A 21,402-nucleotide genomic window follows, 5' to 3' on the forward strand; every position below is an offset into this window, starting at 1 on the left:
GTTCTCGCGGAGATGATGCAACACCTCGTCACCAAATAAAGAAGTGCTTGCCCCAGTATCCAATAATGCGGCAAACTTCTTTCGGGCTATCGTTAGCTCGATGAACGGCGCCTGCGAGTCCGCGACATCTCCCACGCGACAAGCCAAAGGCGCAAGTAAATCGAAATCACCAGTTGTGTTCGAGATCGCCGCCCGAGACCCAAAGTGGATCACCGGCGGCCTCGCCCGTTTCCCGAACCACGTGCTCGACCTCGGCCCGGCGTGCTTGCGCAGTCACGGGCGATGTGCCCCAGTCCGCCGCATTGGTAGCAACGGCCACCGAAGCCTCGGTGGCGTGGGCGCCCGTCGCTCCAATCCGGCGGACCGTAGCTTCCACGCTCGGCGGTCGGCATGTGCCGCTCTTCCATTCTCGCAAGTTCCTGCCGCGGCGCGTTATGCTGTGCTGTTTTCAGCGCATAGGCGTACGGGTCCAAGGCGCGGTCTGATAATTCCCAACCACGCTGGACCTGCTCGTCGGCGAACGATGCCGACGCGTCGACCCTAGGGGAATGTGAAGCGATCCCGCCGCCATTCCACGCGCAGCGAGGCTCGAGTGACAGCGCGGCAGGTGGAGGCGGACGGTATGCTCGCGCCGCGAGGATGTCCCCTTGGATGCGCTTTGCTTCGGTGGCGAGCTCGTCTAAGTCTCGGTACCTACATCCCCTGAAGTAGGCCGCGAAAGTCGGGTGCGCTTGCCGTGTGACGCGCTCGACTTTATCGGCGTCGGTGGCGAGAGGGCTTGCGAGACGATAAAGTTCGTCCATCGCTCGAACATACTCCAGCAGGGACTCGTCCGGATGCTGGGTACGCAACTCCAACTCTCTCCTCAAACGCCACTCGTAGTTGGCCGGAAGAAATTACTCGCGGAAGTTCGCGCGGAACTCTTCTACTGTGCGGGCTCTGTGTCCGGCCAGTCGGAACCAACGAGCCGCCTGTTCAGTCAGTGAAGCAGGGACCACGCGCGCGAGAAGTTCGGCGTCTGAAAGCCCTGATGCTTGCTGATAATATTGCAGACGGTCGAGGTACTCGTTTGCACTAGTGCGATCGTGGTACCCACTATAGGTAGGCATGTCTACCTTAATTCGTGGTCGCTCGCTCTGCGACGGGGCCTGCATTGTGTTCTGCAAGGCGCCGGCTAAGCTCTGCATGACTTGCAGCGCATTCTGCAGCATTATTTCGCTTGACGGAATACTACCGCCCGGAGGTTCGGACGCATCCGCAGCTTGCGTCGAACAATTTAGAGGCATAGGTGGCTCTGAGTCCGCGGGACGAAGCGGCGAGGTGTTAGGCGTGTTAGACCTACTTTCAGGCCTAAACCCTGCCAACGTGGCATTTCCGCGATCCCGACTGTTCCGCGTGAAACACTCAAAATCAAAGCTACCGGTTTGTTCGGAAGCTGCCGCCGCGTTAGCACTAGGTCTCTGATTATCTGCCGCTACATCCGACAACATGAACCAATCTGGAAAGTCAGACAAGCCCGTCGCCATTGTTTGCTTTAACTTCAGTAGTCCCAGCTCCAAAAAACAGAAAAAGACTCGCCGTGGTTGCCGAATTCGAACCACGTTGGTAGCGCCAAATGTGGGGGTCTTCCCCAACCCGTAGCGCGTGTAATCGCAGCTACGTAGGGTTCGGGCGAATAAGGCAACAAGCGAGTCAACTCAACAAGGTTTATTGCTGTTGGCAATAAAACACTCTTGCAGAGGGAAGTCCGCTCTGTATAATAAGTAATAAAACAGGCTTGCCTTGTCGCGTGTAGTAGTCACGCAAACGAGGTCACTCACGGGTTTCAGCGGGTAAATCCGTATCGGCAGGTAGGTCAAGCGAGGTCAGAGAGCCCGGGGGTCTCTCAGTCGCGCTCTTTTATATCTTTTTACCTTTCCGCGAGGGGAGTGTCCTCTTCGCCCACCGGCAACTTTCCCTCTTCCCGCGCGGGCGCGCGCGTCACGAGAGGCGAGCGAGAACCGGGAGAGGGCAAAGTGCATTTCTCCCGTGTCCACCTGGCTCCCGCGGTGCGCGTTGTGCGCGCACGAGATGCCCGCCCGGCTACCGCCGCGTGCTCTCCGTTCGCAAGCGACGGGCGAGCGCCCGCGGGAGAAGGTGGCAGCGTGTGCTCCCCACAACTTTGCCCTCTCCTGGTTCTCGCTAGTCCTCTCACGATGTGCGTGCCCGCGCGGGAAGAGGAAAAGTATCCGACGGGTGAGGAGGACATTCCCCTCGCGAAAAGGTAAAAAGGTATAAAAGAGCATGACCGAGAGACCCCCGGGCCTCTCTGACCTCGCTACACCTACCTGCCCATACGGATATACCCGCTGCAACCCGTGAGTGACCTCGTTTGCGTGACTACCACACGCGACGAGGAAAGCCTATTTTATTACTTATTGTACAGAGCGGACTTCCCTCTGCAAGTTTGTTTTATTGCCCACAGCAATAAACGTTGCTGAGTTGACTCACTTGTTGCCTTATTCGCCCGAACCCTACGTAGCTGTGATTATACGCGCTACGGGTTGGGGAAGACCCCCATAAGTTGAAGACTTAGAAGAATCAGTAAAGAAAAGCATTTGATTTATACTTGTCTTGAAGATTTCCCGATTTGGCCACTTGGACAGTTTTCTTGTTAAGCTTTTAGTAAGAATAGTCACGAGCGATAGGACATTGTTCCCATGTCAGGAGAATGTCAGCGTAATCTTTCGTGTAGCCCCGTGAATTCTGTTTTTACGCAACAGACTCCACTGCTAACAGGAACGGCAGGGCCTGTGATGGCCAGTTTACAAACAATTGCCTTGTGGACACATCATTTATAAGTCCTTTACATAGATGCTGTTTCAGGAACATGGTTGTAATTGCATAGTGACAGGCATACTTATTTATCTTTATCTCTTTATCCACTGACCGCATTTCAGCAGGTAACAAATGCTAGGTAATCGCTCCAGCACAAGACGTGTCTTTTTGTATCAGCAGTTTTTTTAATGTTATCGATTGTTCCATCTGCTGTCTATGTTGCCAGCGAACCTCGTGTGATCAATTTCTTTGCGCGATGGGAATTCTAGAACTTACACAAGCACCACAGATCAGATTTCGCCGATCGCCGATTGTGCTCGCCGCTATCATTGTGCTTTGAGCGCCGCTTGTTTTGCTGGGCACAGGTTCACCCAATAAAGAGTTAACGTTCTGAGGTAACGCTTTTGATAGTGTGTTATTCTTTGCCATTACGACAATGTGAGAATACGTAACTCCAAGATACATTTGCTGATAATCCAGTGGCCACTGATCCGAATCTGCATAAAGGCTTTGAACAGGGCTGGTACAAAAAGCACCATGTGCTAGAGGATACCTAAGTGGTAGACAGGATCAAGTAAATTAAGTGTTGTTTGTGACGCCTACTGATAAACAATAGAGCCATAGTCAATGTGTGACTACAAAGGGCATTTAAATAGAGATAGGAGACAATAGTACCTATCTGTTCCCCATGACTGATAAGATAAAATCCTTAAAGTTAATAGGTTTAAGACATTTCATCCTCATCGGTTTTATATGCTGGATGAAAGTTAGCTTAACATCGAATATGAAACCCAAAAAATGTTTTTCTTTCATAATGAGCAGGTTTCTCCCATTCAGTTCTAGTAAAAATGACTGAACACAATGTTAACCGGCTGAAATACAATGCGTGCAAGAAATATTACTTATTTTCCTGTTGAGGAAGCTTTTGTTTGTGCAATTTTTGGTAGCAGCATTAAAATGGCTTTCATGACCTGTACATAGTCCTTGAGCTCAGCGACTCTGCTGCGTGAGGACCACCGGTACTCGAGCCAGGCGGCCAGCTCCAGGGTCAGAGGCTTCCAGGCCTCGTGGACGCGCACCTCCCACTGGGCGGGGGCGCTGCACACACTAAGGTAGGCCAGCTCCACCAGAGACTCGCTCACCAGGGAGACGCCAGCCCCGTGCAGGGACACAAACAGCTCGAGGTGAGACTGCTCCCCGCCCACCACCTGCAGTGCAATCACTGTCCATGCTGTGGTGGCCCCCCTCATTTGTATACACTGAGCAGGACATTGGGCTCGTGCACAACCACTGCAGCTAGCTGAGCTGAACTTGTTAAAGCTTGGGCTGTTAGCAGCAACCAGCTAAATTACCCTATGAGCCACATGCTGCATTCGATGCACACAGGAATGGATGAAGAAAAGCAGAACAGTGTCCAAATGGCCAGAGGTTGGAGTACCATGACAGCAAACGAAGGCCTCCCTAATCAGCATCACAATGTTTGCCTTCAGTCATTGCCTTAATGAACATGATAAAATGACAAGCTGCTTGCTTGACCTCAAATGTTTACAAATCAAGGAATAAAACTTGAGAAACCTGTGGTCCAAGTCTTGCTCAGAAAGTAAGCACAAGTATTTATAAAGTGACTAAAACATGACAGCATGTCAACAATCATGCCTGCAGGCTGCCACTCACAAGAAAAAGCGTGATACACACATCAGTGACCTAAACAACAAATTTTGCTGGAAAATATTCAGCCTACACCAGTGGTCACCCAAGAAACCCGTACAACCTGTCAACAAAGCAATTTGGCAAGCTGACAAATCTTTGGTCATATCTAGGACTGCACCAGTCAGAATGATAACCAAGTGCCAGTGCAAGGATGAATCAACAGAGAACCAAATAACAGGTGCGTGGTAAACACTCACTTTTCGAGCATCTCTCCAGACTCTCTCATCCTGTGTGAAGAGAAGCACCCGCTGATTCTGGTCAAGGAATGAGATCCAGTAGACAACGACAATGTCCTTGCGAGTCCTCTTGGACAGCGGGCCATGCTCCGACTCACTGTCATCTGCCATGGTGGAAAGGCAGTAGGTGGCAATTACAGAAGGTGCGAGTTGTCAGCGTACTCGGGTGAGCATGAGTGAAAAAGGTTGTGAATCTTGATTGTGTGTCCTTAATGCAAAGCTTGCTAGTAAAGGCGCCAGAAAACATCCCACAGAACCAATACGCTAACAGCAGTACAATGCCTGCTAGCATGGGGCATGTGAGAAGCAGTGCTTTGTGAACACACCAATATGGAGAAATGGACTCATGAAGCCTGGACACGGCTAAGCCACGCACGGATAGGCGCGGGAGGGTCCGACCCTCACATGCTCGAGTCCGTGGTGTCGCGACACACCAAATGCCTACTGACGCAGACGCCCCTGCGGGAACAAATGTGAGAAAAAAAAATTGAGATCAGAGCTATGGCAGCAGTGTGTTTATGACCAGATCAGATCATGCCGCAAAAAGTTAGGTGAAATACCGAAAAGAAAAATGCATGGTGCCTATGTCAGCTCTGAAAGCACCTACAACTCGGAAGTTAAGAATCACGCATGCTGATTTCAGGGAGGAACATGACAAGGACGAATCGATCATATCATGCCACAAGATAGGTGAAATACTGAAAAGAAAAAGAAGCTGGACTGTGTTCGAGTTTATTATGCAGAATGGTCTTTTATATATATACTTAAACCTCGATATAACTTCAATATAATGCAATGGAACAAGCTTCAATCTAACTCTGCATTTCGATATAACGAAGTATTTAACTTTTCTTAACCTCTTGTCCACAGAACACCATGTATTTGGAACCTCAATATAACGAAGTGTTTGTATGTGATTTCAATATAACGAAATTTCACTGCCGCCGCTAAGGAATCCCGAGACAATAAATGAAAACTTCCGCGAATGCAGATGGCCAAATGATTTAATTAAGCAGCTGCTTGCAAACACACCTCTCAAATCGTGCGCCGCGACAATAGCGACTGCCGAAGTGGAGTCGCAAAATGTTCCATATAAAGCCCAAGTGCGATACGATCTACTGCGTCCCGGGCACTGTGTGCTTTAGGTGCGAGTGAAAGCGTGCGAGGGTGAGACAAGGAAGATGGTGGCTTCACGAGTGCCGCCTTCCCATGCGAGCAAAGGGGAAGAGGGGTAAGGGAGCGATCTCACGGTAATGCGATCAAGCGCACACAAGCAGGCGTAGCAGGGGGGGGTTAAGCTGGCGCACATCTCTATCTGTGCCGAACGTCTTACCCATGGCTGCGAATGGTTGTAAGAATGGCTGAGCGTATACGCAGACGCGCAGCTTTAGAGGCAATCTGAAGTGTGTGCAAAGAGTGGGCGTGCCGAGACAGTGTGGCATCTTGTAGGATGTCTTCCTGCGCGTTCAGTATTTGAGGTTGTGTAATCTCGAGTTTCGGAGACCCGTTGGAGCGAGAGGCAGACGAAGCATTCGCTCCCCGCTGCCGGCGCTTTTCTTGATAGTGTTGTCCCAGTACGGGCGACGCTATCAGCAGAGGGGATGGAGTGCACGCGAAAGCGTGGCTGGCGTCGCTTAATTCGTACCGCTGATGTGAAGATATCATCGACGTGGCATGAAACCGTATCATTCGTCGCTGACTTCCAAATTCATCAAAATGAATTGTTTTCTCATTGACACTTGCTTTTTTCGATTGCCCAATAATAATTTGGAAAATTCTGCGGCTCCTTTCCATGAAAGAAAAATCGATTGGCGACTGTATGCATTTGCATAAAAGGTTGAATTTCAATACAACGAAATTTCGATATAACGAAGCAAATTGCCGATTTCACCGACTTCAATATATCGAGGTTTAACTCTAGATGATGTGCATTCCGCTCGGGCAGAGAGACTAATATCCCTGTCACACTGGGCATTCTAATGTCATTAGAATGCCCAGTGTTTACCAGGTTTACCTGCTGTCTGACTAATTCCTGGACAGGATGCGCTGAAACACTTGCCACCACAAGTCTTCGTCCTCCGTTTTGCACTTGCTTTGAACTCGCCCTCTTCACCAAAGCCTTTGCATGAAATCATAGCATCGACTTGACGCAGTATGTCTTCAACCATCGCAGCGTTTGTCACTGTGACGTTTTTCACCTCTGTGGCTTTTACAAACACTGCAGCATGAATGCTTTGATCTTCTTGAATACACAAAACCACCTTTTCAAAAACAACATTCTGTCTGTTTACACCACACACGCTAAAAGCTACGATGTTTTGAGCACAGGCCATCTGATGCCTTGCCCAGTAACAGCTTGGCAACTCGCATTTCAAAAGGTCAAGCAACGCCACGACGTAGTAGTCAGGGGGGGTTTCATCATTTTGTTCCCCTTGACAGTCACGTCCTTTCGTCATTCGGAGACAAACTGCCGTCAAGCCGGGTGGTCTTAGAGGGCAAGCCGGAGGTTGAATTCTTCGATTTCCTTTTCCGTGGCGCTTTCTTCGAGAGATACGATGGCACATTAGGATATATGGTAGGAACAGCATCAGCCGACAATACAGGGTGATCACGCGGGATCTTCACTGTCTCTCCATTAATGACGTGCGTGAAATCACGTATTATGTATTGATCGTCGAAGTGCAGTTCACAAAGCACTGAACGCGCGTCGAGAGGCTTATCTGCATGAGGCACTGCTCGACTCCAGGCTTTGTAGCGTTCTGGATCCTTTGGCACTGCGAACAAGGACACACGCCGACCATGCTTCCTCGACGACACATATCCTGACATGCAGCCAGGTGCGAAGCAGTGAGTTTGCGCCGCCTTCTTCACTTTCACACCACAGTCCATTTGTGAAGCAAAAAACTGGGAACACAGAAAAGTGCACTAAGGTAAATACGGGGCGTCACTTGACTGAAATAACACGCAATTAAACTTCTATTTCAGAATGTCTGGCCACAATAAGCCAAGACAAGGCTTAGCCAGCTTAGTAGTCATAGCCGATAAAATGAACACAAACGATATGACTGACATGGCAGTGCTGAACGACGATGCTCACTTTTAACAGGTGAAGTGGATAGTTGCTGTGTACCCTTGCTTTGTATGTGCACACAGGCGCAAATTTGTTTACAGTATGGCCGACTCGTAAAGCGACTGCAGCCAGACGCCACTGAGGTGGAGAGTAAAAACATTTTCTGATAGGATGACATACAGCTTTTCTCTCATTAAAATTACAGATACCTTAAAACACGCAAAATAATTACCTTTTTACATGAACGCTTCTCAAATTACGAACGTTCAATGTCATATTTTACCTTGTCTCTGAGGTAAAGGGTATACATTCGCTTCAAGTGCGAAGCCGAATGAGCTTCTCGAACTCATTCGATTGCGGAAGTCATTCCATTTGAATGGCATTTAATATCGCTGTGTAGCAGCTGAATAATGTCATTCGATGCTAATGCCATTCAGTTCGAATGACATTAAATCGACCAGTGTGACAGGAGTATAAGCAGCTCATTGTGCTTAAGGCCTTTAGGGAGACAGTGATGGGACTAGGACACAACAGTGTCATGGGCCATGGCCAGTCACCAGGGCATGAAAAACACTCTAGCAAGAATTACAGAAGAGTTCTTTTGGCCAGGAATCCAGAGTGACGCGAAGAGATAGGCGAGATCTTGTGATGTGTACCAAAGAACGGTAGCAAAGGGAAGAGTGGGGCGCGCACCACTCGGGAACTTTGCCAAGATCGACATGCGATTTTACAGAGTCGCCACATACATAATAGGCCCCAAAACAGCTGCGTTGAGCAAGGGAAGCCGCTATGTGCTCACGTTGGTAGATGCGGCTACCAGATACCCGGACACAATAGCGTCGAAGAGCACTGACACCATACAAGTGGCAGGAGCTCTCCTGGAGAAGTTTGCTCGGTATGTGGTCCCTAATGCATTGCTGAGTAACCGAATATCAAACTTTACGTCAGAGTTGATGGAGGAGATCAACAGGTTAATGTCCATTGAGCCGACATTTAATATGCTGTATGACCCAATGTCTAATGGGCTGGTTGAAAGAATCAATGGTACGATTAAAAATATGGTCAAAAGCATCAGAGGCTCAAAGACTGGGAAAGGTATCTTCCTGCTTTCCTTATCACCGACTGGTAAGTACCACACTCAAACATAAGATTCTCGCCATTTGAAATGTTGGATGGAACAACAGCGAGAGGACTACTGGTGATCCTCAAGGAATTATGGGCAAATGAAGAAATCGGGAGGGAGCTGAAGACCACATACACATAAGTATTAGAGTTGAGGGAAAGATTAGAAGAAACATGTAGAGTGGCACAGCAGAACTTGAAGCATGCAAAACATCGACATAAGAGGTACTACGACCTCAGGACAGTGAATCGATGCGTAACGCCAGGAGACAAGGCTCTAGTCCTCCTTCCCAGTGACAGCAACAAGCTACTGATGCAGTGAAAGGAACCTTTTCTTGCTACTAAAAAGAAGAATGATGTTGCTTACCAATTCCTGTGGGGATCGAGGTGCCTTCCCGCGCCTCGGCCCGCAGCTCGCGCGTGGTGCTTAGCTCGATCTCCGGGAACCGCCACCGTAATGGCAACATGGCGGACATGGCTAGCGCGCCGGATCTACTTTCCCGCATAAACCGTGCTTCTCCCCCCACGGATTGGACTTGGCCCGCGAGAACACGTCACCGGGACGCGCTCTGATTGGCCTCCCGCGCGGCAGCCCCCGGGCACCCTCTCCACCCGAGCTCTCGTCCGCTGAGTGCTTCCTCACCGCGGCAGATGCTCACAGGCCCGCAACGAGGTGGTTACATGAGACCTTTGTTCTCGCGACTCCTCGTTTTCGCGCTTGGCGGACCGCTACCCGGTTAGCCCTAGTGCAGCTGGCGCACGTACTCGATCGGTCTTGCGGTGAGCCTTGGCCCGTAAGCACCGTGACCGTTGCACTGTGCTGTATCTTGGGGGAATAAACCCGTGTTTGTTGGCGATCTGACTCTGGCGCCTTCTCTGCGCCGTGTCGGAGAGTCGACGAACCCTGCCGTAGCGCCTTTGTGCGTTGCGGAGTGGAGGAGCGTCGTGCCCTTTCCTGACCGTCGCTCGTGGGGTAAGCCTTGTGCAAACCCATCTCCACATAACTGGCGCCCAACACGGTTTCGGCATGGCATCAGAGCAGGCCCCTTCACGGCCCTCGTTCCTGCTTGACCCCCTGGCTGCGGACTTATCGTCCTTCGGAGCAGATGACATCGACAGCAGGAGGTACGTTCGCCTCGGCGACCCTCTGCTTTCGGCCACCGGGGGCGATCCCTTCTTTGGACAACCCTTTGGTGACGACCGCTCGGATGTGTACTATAGTCCTAGCCATGCCAGTTTCGGGTTTCCTCAGCTGTTTGAGACGCGCGGAGCAGGTGCCTACTAGCCCCTCCGACATGCTGTTTCCGCTCGCTGGCCCCTATTTGTCCCAAGCGCAGCAGAGTACCCCGTGTGTCGCATCGGAGCCACCCCGCTTAGATGCCGGCACGAATACGCTCGCCGGCCTCCCTTTGTCCCGAGCGTTGTTCCCGGCGTCATGTACTGCGTCGGAACCACACCGCTCTGCCGGTGCGTTCGCGGGCCTTTCCCTGCCCCGAGCACAGGCTGGTGTCGCACCGGAGCCTCACTGCTTAGGTGCTGGCACAACCTCGCTCGCTGGCCTCGCTTTGTCCCGAGCGCAGTTTAGTGCCCAAAGTGCCGCATCGGAACCACCCCGCTTAGATGTTGGTACAAAACCGCTCGCTGGCCTCTCCTTGTCCCGAGCGCAGCTGGGAAACAATGTCGAGCGCGAGCCACCCCGCTCAGCCGACAAAGTCGCCGCGCTTTCCGACTACCACTTGCCTCATGCACAGCCGAGCGACATTTTCGACGCGCGCGAACCACCCCGCTCCGCCGTCGATCAGTTCGCCGGTCGTGTGAAGCCTCATGCACCTGTCGGAGCGGCAACCCAGCTCTCCTCCATGCCGTTTACTGGCCCCTTAGGGTCGAGTGTGCATGTTGGAGAACAGGCGCAGGTTGGCCCTTCTCAGACCGCTGCGCCTGGCACGGAGCAAACGCCGTTGCACACCGCAGCAGCTCAGCTTCTCCAAGTCCTGATGGAAGCGGCGCACTCGCAGCCTAGTGCTCTAAAGGGAGACCTCCCGTCCCCTCAGCCAGGCGTGCCAAGCAGCCTACGGGTACCTCTGCATGAGTACGGCGGTTATTCGGACCGCATGAGTGCTACGGAGTACCTCGAGGCACTGCACCGCTATCAACAGGCAATGCGGCAGTACGACAGCGCGATGCTAGGCACTGTATTGCCTGTCTCGCTAACAGCCCACGCGGCGCGGTGGTACCGACTTGTCGGCCACCAAGCTCGTTCGATGGAGGAGTTTAGGACGCTTTTCCGCAGCGAATTCCTCCCTCCTGACTATGAGCGCCGCATGCGTCGCGAGCTAGAGCTTCGGACCCAACACCCCAACGAATCTCCGCTCGAGTATGTCAGAGCTATGCAGGAGCTTTATCTTCTTGCCGACCCTTTGGCATCTGACACCGAGAAGGTAGAGTGGGCCATTCGTCAAGCCCACCCAACCTTCGCCGCTTACCTGCGGAGTGCCCGTTATCGTGACCTAAACGAGTTGGCCTCCGATGCGAAGCGGATTCAGGGCGACATACTGGCAGCGAGAGCCTACTGCCCGCCGCCACCGCCGTCCGCCTCTCTCGAACCTCGTTGTGTGTGGGCTGGTGGTGACTCGACACCCCGTAATCCCCCGAAATACGAGGCCACGAGAGAGTACCGAGAAGCGCGCGACCTTTCTGACTGCGCTCTCGACCCGTACTCGTACGCCCGGGCGCGCTGTTCTGCCCCGCACGGCCAACGAGAGTGGGAACCCCGTGTCCCTGCGCACGAGGGGAAATCCGATCGCGGTGCCCCTTTGGCTAGCGAAGGAAAACCACCCAGCGCCCGAGACGCGCCCAGGCCCCCTCAATCGGACCGAGGCGTTGTCTGCTACCGTTGTCATGAATGCGGCCATATTGCCCGAACATGCACTGTGCGCCGCCCGACGCAAGAGCCTCCTCGCCCGTCGGGAAACGGCGTCGGCCGCCGGTGAGCTCCCTATCTCCGGCGGCGACAGTAGGGGCGCATGGTGGTGAAACGCAACCTCTGGCTCCAATGGCGTGTCGCGCTGGCACTGACTCGTCCGCCACGCCGGCGCCTTTCATCGCCCTTACGATGGCTGGCCGACAGTTTGTGGCGTTGCTGGATAGCGGGGCCTCGGTCTCGCTGTTTGGCGAAGAGGTTATGGCTCATTTGCGCCGGCGTTCTGTCCGCATTAGAGACTGCGACACTGCCTTCCACCTCGCGAGCGGCACGGCTCGGTGCGGTTGGTTGTGCGCTGGGAGAATCGCGTGCGCCATCAGCGCTTTGTGCATCTCCCGGGTCTTTCCGTGCCCGTGATTCTTGGTCGCGACTTCCTCGCCCGCACGGGTATCGTGCTTGACGTCGCAAGTGGAGGCTACACGGCTGGCCCTTCCGGCCCCCTGCAACCCTTCGTTACACTCCCGCTGGCCACGGCGGCCCCTCAGGCGCCGGATGCCGCGCGAGTGAAGGATGAGAGGAGACCTAGCGCGGCCCCCTTGGCTCGTGCCCCTCACTCTACCGCCGAAATGGGCCCCTGGGCCGGCACGGTGGAAAACGGTCGGTGCAATCCACTTTCTCACGAGCGTTGCGCTGCTACGGCGGTCAAGGTTCCGGCTACCCCGGCGACCACCCCGTTAAGCCGCAGCTCGGACTGCTCGCTGCCGCCTTTGTCTGACAGCTTGTCGGTGCATGAGAAGGCACGCCTGTCGTCGCTGCTGACTCGTTTCAGCGCGATGTTCACTGAACGACCGGGTTGCACCTCTCTTGTGCGACATCGGATCGACACAGGCAACGCACTGCCGTGGAAATGCAATCCTCGCCCCGTTAGTGTGGCCAAGAGGAAGGCAATTGACCAGGCATTGGATGAGCTTATTGAGACCGGTATTGTCCAGTGCTCAAACAGTCCCTGGGGTTCTCCGGTGGTAATGGTCCCTAAAAGAGACGGCTCTTTTCGGCTCTGTGTGGACTACCGCCGGCTGAACGAGGTCACGAGGAAGGATGCTTATCCTATGCCTAACGTGGACTCAATCGTGGCTAATCTAGGCGATGCGTGCTACTTCACCACCCTGGATGCTAGCCGCGGCTACCTGCAGGTTCAGATGGAGCCGGCTGACGCGGAAAAAACTGCGTTCACCTCTCACCGAGGCCTTTACCAGTTCACCCGTATGCCATTTGGCTGCTCTGGAGCCGCAGCTATGTTCCAGAGATTGATTGACCGCATTCTCGGGGATGCTAAGTGGCGCTATGCGCTGGCGTATCTCGATGACATTGTCATCTTCTCTCGAACGTTCGAGGAGCACCTCCACCACTTGGAGGACATCCTCGAGAGGTTACGTGCCGCCGGGTTGACACTAAACCCGAAGAAAGCCCAAATAGCTGAGACCCGCATTTCCCTATTGGGCTTTACCATTGACAGAGGTCGTGTTCTGCCGTGCGAAGAGAAGGTCCGAGCTATCCTCGAATACCCGACGCCGGTGAACATTCAGGGCCTTAGGCGCTTTTTGGGTATGGTGAACTACTACAGACAGTTCATCCCGAATTGCGCCGCTCTTCAAGCGCCCTTGACCGCACTGTTGAAAAAGTCGGCACGATGGAGCTGGGGGCCTGAGCAAGAGGGTGCCTTTCATGCACTATCCCGAGCTCTAGTGGCCACAGCCGAACTGAAGTTGCCCGACCTCAACAGGGAGTTCGTTGTCCAAGCTGACGCGAGCGACCTGGGCCTTGGGGCTGTGCTGCTTCAGGAGCACGACGGCGTTCTTCGACCAGTCGTCTTTGCAAGCCGGTCACTGAACGCCGCCGAGCGCAACTACAGCGTGACTGAACGGGAATGTCTCGCTATAGTTTTTGCTCTCCGGAAATTTGACTGCTACGTCGACGGAGTGCCATTTGTGGTGGAAACGGACCACATGGCGCTCACCTGGCTTAAGCGCTTGCGCGAGCCTTCGGGCCGCCTCGCGCGCTGGGCGTTGACACTGCAGCGGTACAACTTTGTTGTGCGCTACCGGAAAGGGAGTTCAAACGTGGTGGCGGACGCTTTGTCGCGAGCCCCCGTTTCGGCGTTTGATCCTTTGGTCTGCCACTCCCGTGAGCATTCGCACCAAGTAGAAGCCGGAGCCTCAGTCTCCAATGGCTCAAAAGGCGCGAACCTCATGCACTTAGTAGAGTGGAGCCTGTGTCTCCAATGGCTCGAAAGGCGCGACCCCCGACGGTGAAGCGTTCCTCAGATTGCCAGCCCCGGGAGAGGACGTTTACCTGGTGGATCCCGTTACCTCATCGGGTATTGTCTTCAGCAGGCAGGAGTTTCTAAAGGCACAACAGAGCGATCCATTTTGTCGACGAATTGTCGACGGGATCACAGAGCCGAGCTCCCAAGAGGAGCGGGGCGGCAATTGCGTCGGGCGCACCTGGACAGCTGGTATTGCTGTTGGCGCCGAGTGCCATGCAGCTGGTATTGCTGCGGGCACGTTGGATACGTATCTGCTTGACGCCGATGGAGTTCTCCTGAGCTACATCCCATCTGAAGAGGCTCCTCAGGAGTCTTTCAAGGTGGTGATACCCCGCTGTCTAAGGAAAGCCACCCTGAGCTATTTCCACGACTCGCGGGTGGCCGGACATGCGAGTGGCCTTAAGACCTTCCAAAAGTTGTGCCGCTCCGCTACCTGGCCAGGCATGAAGCGTGACGCTCTTCACTACGCCCGCTGATGCCGCGTGTGCCAATGTATGAAGCCTCGCGCGGGCAAACCCCCCGGGCTCATGCAGCCAATCGACAGCCAGCTACCCTGGCAAGTCGCAGCCTGTGACATTATGGGACCCTTTCCCAGAAGCCGGCGAGGCTACGTTTTTCTCCTGGCTGTCACAGATCACTTCACGAAATGAGTTGAACTTTTTCCCCTTCGAAAGTTAACGGCACGCGCAATCTGGGACAAGTTGACCGAGGTTTTTAACCGCTTTGGCTTCCCGGCGGAGCTGATAACGGACAACGTGTCCTACTTCACAGCCAAGATGTTCGTGGATGCGTGTGCTGCCTTTGGCATTAAGCACCGCAAGACAACCACGTATCACCCACAGGCCAACCCGACAGAACGGATTAACCGGAACCTCAAGCCCTTGCTCGCGGCCTTTGCCCAGCAACATAGGGATTGGGATGTCTGTCTTAACGAGATGGGCTTCTCCTTGCGGTCCACGGTGAACCGTTCGACTGGGTACACGCCCGCTTTCCTTAACTTCGGGAGAGAGCTGCCAAACCCCATGGACCGCGTTCTGCGGACCGGCAGCAGGGCGTGCGCCACGAAAGCCGGCCTTTCCGGCTACGCGGCGGAACTGCGCTCACGGATGGACGCGGCCCTTGACCTGGCCCGTTCCAACCTGGCAAAAGCGCGAGCTGGACAAAAAGCCCAGTACGACCGCTCACATAGGGACGTGCACTATGGTGTCGGCGATCTCGTCCTCAGACGCAACCATGTCTTGAGTGACGCCGCCAAAGGCATCTCTGCCTCTCTGTCGGCCAAATGGTTGGGCCCGTACCGAGTGGAGACCAAAATGTCCCCTCTGGTATACAAGCTGGCTGACTCCCAAGGGAGACCAGTCGGCGGTCCAGTTCACGTCTCGGACCTCAAACCTTTCGTTGCCCGTAGCAACAACTGGGGAGAGGGAAGGCGGTCAACGAACCGCAGGCAAACCGTGATACGGCTGGCCCCAGGCCCCGCCACCGGTACAACCTACGGAAACGCACCTAGGCAGGTTTTCTCCCACCAGCTGGTAGCCGGACTTTATTCCCTACCACGCTGATGAACGGAGAGACACAGCTACGGTGCGAAGGCGCACGTTGAAGTGGTGACAGGCCCTTTCGACCTAATATACCCTCTCGTACTCACCCGCCTTCTGACGGGCCTAGTCAGCTTTCTCCCACTAGCAGGTAGCTGGACTTCATTCCCTACCATGCCGGTGAATGGAGAAATGTAGCTACAGTGCAAGGGCGCACATCGAAGCGGTGACAGGCCCATGTGGCCTAATATACCCTCTTATGTGTTGCCCAAGCCTCAGCCTGGCAAACACCCCTTTTTGGGCTGTCAGCCAGGCGGGCAACTTCCTTGGCACGCCGGCTATGCCGGGGGGCGTTCCTGTCCTTCACCTTGCGTCGTCCAGTCTGCTCCCTGCGCCTGGCTCCACTGTGCCACCAGTGTTGCTGACCACGAAGCCGGCTGTCCCTGGTCTTACCATGCCAGCCTGTTGCTGACCTCAAGGCCTGCTGCTCCTGGCCCTTCCGCCATGACTGACTCCTGCCTCTGGGGGCCACGAACCCGTGCCAGCCTTGCCTCCTGCTGCCTAGGCTGCCGCTAATTGTAGCTGGTCCCCAATCAGGCACTGACCTCTGGCCGAGGAGGGTCACTCCGGCTGCCGCTGCTGACCTGGCTGCCGGTTATCCCGGCCTGCTGTTCCTGCGCAATCCAGGGAGCCCAGTGACTTCTGTGATGGCTGCTGCGCCAAAATGGCAGCCACGCCTCGCGCGTTCCTGGCTGCTCCAGTCCGGCGGACCTCGAGTGTTGCTGGCTGAACCATGGTGCTGCCCTGCCCCGTCCTGCCTGGGCTGCTGACTCTTCCACCTGGCAGGGGGTCCTTCCATTGTGCGGAACTTTGGTGGCCAAGGCAAAGCCCTGGCTTTGTGTCAAGAGAAGCGACGTCTTCACCTTTTTGGACTGCTGTGGCCGCTTCTCCCTGTCCTGGTCCTGAGGAAGACGACGACACCCTCTTGGACTTTGCCTCATTGGCTTAGCCCTCTTTGGCTGAGTCAACCTTGCCACTTGGCCTCGGTCAGCCACTTTGGAGGCTGGCCTCGGTCTTTAGGAGGGGGGAATGTGGGGATCGAGGTGCCTTCCCGCGCCTCGTCCCCCAGCTCGCGCGTGGCCCTTAGCTTGATCTGCGGGAACCGCCGCCGTAATGGCAACATGGTGGACCTGGCTAGTGCGCCGGACCTACTTTTCCGCGCAAACCGTGCTTCTCCCCGCCGGGAATGGACTTGCCCCGCGAGAACACGTCATCGGGACGCGCCCTGATTGGACTCCCGCGCGGCGGCCCCCAGGCACCCTCTCCAGCCGAGCTCTCGTCCGCTGAGTGCTTCCTCGCCGCAGCAGACGCTCACAGGCCCGCAACGAGGGGGTTACATGAGACCTTTGTTCTTCCGACTCCTCGTTCTCGCGCTTGGCGGACCGCTACCCGGTTAGCCCTAGCGTAGCGGGCGCGCGTACTCGATCGGTCTTGCGGTGAGCCTTGGCCCGTAAGCGCCGTGACTGTCGCACTGTGCTGTATCTTGGGTGAATAAACTAGTGTTTGTTGGCGATCTGACTCCGGAGCCTTCTCTGCGCCGTGTCGGAGAGTCGACGAACCCTGCCGTAGCGCCTTAGTGCGTTTCGGAGTGGAGGAGCGTCGTGCCCTTTCCTGACCGTCGCTCATAGGGTGAGCCTTGTGCAAAGCCATCTCCACACCCTTCATACTCTTTCAGTCTCTTTCTTCTTGTTTTTCTTCTTCTGCTCAGTCGCATGTGCGGCGGAGGTGTGGTTGGTGGAAAGCCCTGGCTGTGCCAGTTTGTTCCGTGCTGTCCGTCTGTCCATCCATCCATCCATCCATCCATCCTCTTATGCCAACCCAGTGACCCAAGTTGCCTACTAGCTTGGGCCACTAGGTATGTGCCTCGTTGTTGTAAAGCTGTTGTTGCCATTCCAGCTTCACCATCTGACTCTCGTTATGCCATCGTCGTCACGAAATTGTCATCATCTAATTGTCATCATGCCGTCACCGTTATATTATCATCGGAGCATTGTCATTTCAAAAATATCATCCTATTGTCAACATGCTGTCGAAGTCATACTGCTTTCGTTGCTTCAGCATAGTCATTCCTTCTTTGTCATGCCCTTATGGTCATGGCCGACCCTGGTGAGTGTGATAGCAATTGGGTCAATCCCAGAGACAGTGTCATGTATAGTCAAAGCAATGGCAATCTCAGGATGACTACTACAGAATCTAAATACTAAAAGTGTTTTCAGCGATATGGTGTGTTGCTACATTGCTTGATTGCTGCATTGCTTCACTGTCACTACATTGCTTGATTTATTCACAGTGGCTGCACAACACTTGGAAAGACGACAAACCGCCTCGCCAACGAGAGCTATGCATACACAGCTGCTATCTTTACGACACATCGCATGGTGGCCTCTCATCCCGAACGTTGTTCATAGACGTGTGTCGGTCTCTTCTCATATCTTTGAGCAGCCCATTACAAGACTAGTTTTGGATTTACATGGCGGGCATAAAAATGAACTGTGGATGGACACGGAGCTGAGCCCGTCGCGTGAACTTGCCGTGGGGCTCCTGATACGAGATCATTCAACAGGGAGCATACAATGCTGAATCTTCCAGTAAAAAACAATTCGTCAGCCTTTCCATTCCGTGAAGGTGGTTCACCAGCGAAGCTGAAACATGTGGCCCTGGTGTTTATCACTGGGTTAATCCCGAGGGTTTGTTGAAAACCGAGGGGTCGCAGCGGAGAGCGCCAGAACAAGGAGACCAGCTCGGCAGGCTTTTAGAACCGACTGGCGCGTGCCGTGCTTGCGCCGTTAGCACGCACCGCCCAACTTTATTGTCGTCGTCATTCGCAGCCTGCCCCAAAGCGCCGACCTAAGCGTCCCCGCTTAGCAGCGTCGGTGGGCGCTACAGGGCCCCCCGCCCAGACGGGACGGCGAAATGTACTCGTCGACGAGGCAGAGAAGAGGCTGTCGTAGTTGCAAGCATATCAACAGGTGCGCCGGCGACGTCCACGAGGAGCTCCTTGGGAGGCGTCTTGACGTAGGCCGGTTTGAGGCGGTCTAATGAAACTACCTCTTCGCGACCATTCAAAACGATGGTGGCGGACTTCTGCGTCTTGTGGAGGACGCGGTACGGTCCGTCGTAGGATGGTGTAAGGGGCGCCTTTGGAACATGTGGGACGAAGACGCAAGGTCCGGGTGCACAAAGATGCTGTGGTACGATGATCGAGGCGGTACCGGGCGCAGTTGCTGAATGCAGTCCTGCAGGCGTTGGAGGTACTGTAGCGGCTGGGGCGAGGGGGTCGAAGGAACGAACAAGTCTCCAGGAAGCCGCAGGGCTGCGCCGTAGATGAGTTCGGCCGCTGAACAGCCAAGCTCACGACGAAGGACGGCGCGTAAGCCGAGAAGCACCATAGAAAGGTGGTCGACCCAGTGGTTGCGATCGAGGCGTGCAGTGAGGGCAGCCTTGAGCTGGCGATGGAGCCGCTCAACCATGCCGATGGCAGAGGGATGGTATGCAGTGGTACGGCAGTGCCTAGTGCCAAGCAGGCGGCTGAGCAAAGTGAAGAGTGTGCAGTCGAATTGCCGGCCGCAATCAGTTGTCACAATATTGGGGCAGCCGAAGCGGGAAACCCATGCTGAAACGAAGGCTGTGGCAACCGTTTCCGCAGTGATGTCCGGAATGGGCACGGCTTCGGGCCAACGTGTGAAGTGGTCGATCATTGTCAGAATGTAGCGGCAGTCGTGAGAGTGAGGAAGTGGTCCAACCAAATCGAGATGGACGTGGTCAAACTGTCGTGCTTGCGCCGTTAGCACGCGCCGCCAAACTTTATTGTCGTCGTCATTCGCAGCCTGCCCCAAAGCGCTGGCCAAGAGCGCCGACCTAAGCGTCCCCGCTTAGCAGCGTCGGTGGGCGTTACAGGTTCATTAAAGTATTTTTCAATTATGAGGTTACACAAACGTTCGGCTGCGACGAAGAGGACGTCACCGACAGTATGCCCGCAGTCCGCCGTTGTCGCTTGCATTCAATATCTCGAGTTTGCTCGGTGGCGCCGTTTGCAGCATTCGCCTACCCCATTGCTGCTTGCGATTCTTCGCAATTAAATTGCTTCAAAATAAAATCTGTCTGTTACAAAGGACAATGAATGGCTCATACCCCCTTAAGCAATGGACCCCCGTAAACATGGCCTCCCCATTACGACGACAGAAGAGAAGTGAAATTCTATGCTGGATGAGCAGTAACGCTGTGGAAGAAGACGACAACGAACGCGGAAGCAGAGGCACGAGCACATGCCAAGCATGAGCAGGAGCACAACCCGAGGGGCGCCAACAAGCCAGCTGTGGAAAAAGACGACACTTGAGTCAGTGCTGATGATGATAGTTTTCTGTACACAGGCGATTTCACCTAGCCATATACGATTTCGCCAGGACATATAAAGCTTTGCTTTAAAAGCATGCTGCGCATATGATGTACACGCACAAAGCGACAAGGTCAAGGCACGTGATCCGCGATCCTTGCTTTCGCCTGTCGCATAATTGGCCTTAAATGCTCTGACGATAATCCACAGAGCCCACCTGCGATAAAGATGTGAAAACCCTTCAGTTTTCTTGAGGAAAACTAGAAAGCATAATTTTCTAATACTGCAGGCGTCACACAGTGCATTTCTGATCGAGCCCAATAAGGATAGAATTTTCAACAGTGATTGGTTCTGTTCCAGAACTTGCACAAAGGAGCCAATTGCAATTAATACAGCCAGGAGTCATGCAGGGCACTCTTGATCGTGATCGAGCCTGACAGGAATTTAATTGCTTGACCGCAATTCGCTCCCTTTCATAGCTTTTGCATGTGACCCAATCGCCATTGAGAACTTTGACGCTGATCGGGCTCGATTGTGAAACAAAATTCACCGTGCGACACCTGGCACCATGTAAAAAATTCTATCCCGATCAAGTTTTTTTTTCATTGCTATTGGGTACTTTCCATCGCTATTGCTCTCGATCAGGATTGAACCTTTGGTCGTGCTTGGCTACCTTCTGCAGTTTGCGCAAATGAATTGCAATTGAGAAATTCAATCTCAATCCTACTCAACCATATTCCAGTATACACCCTAATACAGTCGCCCTGGACGTTCCGACAGCAGCGACAACAGCCGGGAGGGACTGCGCGCGTGCCGGCCACGTGCCGGAAGTGCCAAAAAGTCTAGTTTAATAAGCGCGAAAATTACGAGAAGCTGTGCAGGAGGCGCCTTCGCGCGGTGTGCGGAATGTGAACGGCTGTCTTCTTTTTCCGAGAACAAATGCTCTCGCTGTTCACGGCCACTGCTGGAGCACACATGCCAACACCGTTCTGGTACAAATTCGGTCAATTTTCTGTGTTTGGCACAGGAGTCCCACCCCTGCACGAATGATGTGTCTAGTGATGTTTTCATTGCACTATTAATGTGACTATAGGTTCTTGCTTTTGTTTGTACCACCTTGAAGTCCATGTTTCAGCCAGTGCTTTTTTTTTTTCTATTACTTGATCACCCGATTCATGATATCAAACTTTATGCACATTTTCATAAAGATTGTGCTGATATTATGATGACTGTCTTGTGAATTGCGGTTTTGGGACGTAAAATCCTGAGA

General features: G+C 53.9%; 1 protein-coding gene across 1 annotated transcript in view; it reads right to left on the reverse strand.

Annotated features, from left to right (window-relative positions):
- Nucleotides 1-21,402, reverse strand: part of LOC119460513 (intermembrane lipid transfer protein VPS13A) — a 1,139,096-nt gene that overhangs the window by 301,448 nt on the left and 816,246 nt on the right. Inside the window, exons 64-65 of the mRNA XM_037721434.2 lie at nt 4,725-4,867; nt 3,789-4,025 (exon numbers count right to left, since the gene is read on the reverse strand). Coding sequence (XP_037577362.2) covers nt 3,789-4,025; nt 4,725-4,867 — 380 coding nt within the window. The remainder of the gene's footprint in view (nt 1-3,788; nt 4,026-4,724; nt 4,868-21,402) is intronic.

The sequence above is a fragment of the Dermacentor silvarum genome, chromosome 8, assembly GCF_013339745.2.
Source record: "Dermacentor silvarum isolate Dsil-2018 chromosome 8, BIME_Dsil_1.4, whole genome shotgun sequence".
Taxonomy (NCBI): domain Eukaryota; kingdom Metazoa; phylum Arthropoda; class Arachnida; order Ixodida; family Ixodidae; genus Dermacentor; species Dermacentor silvarum.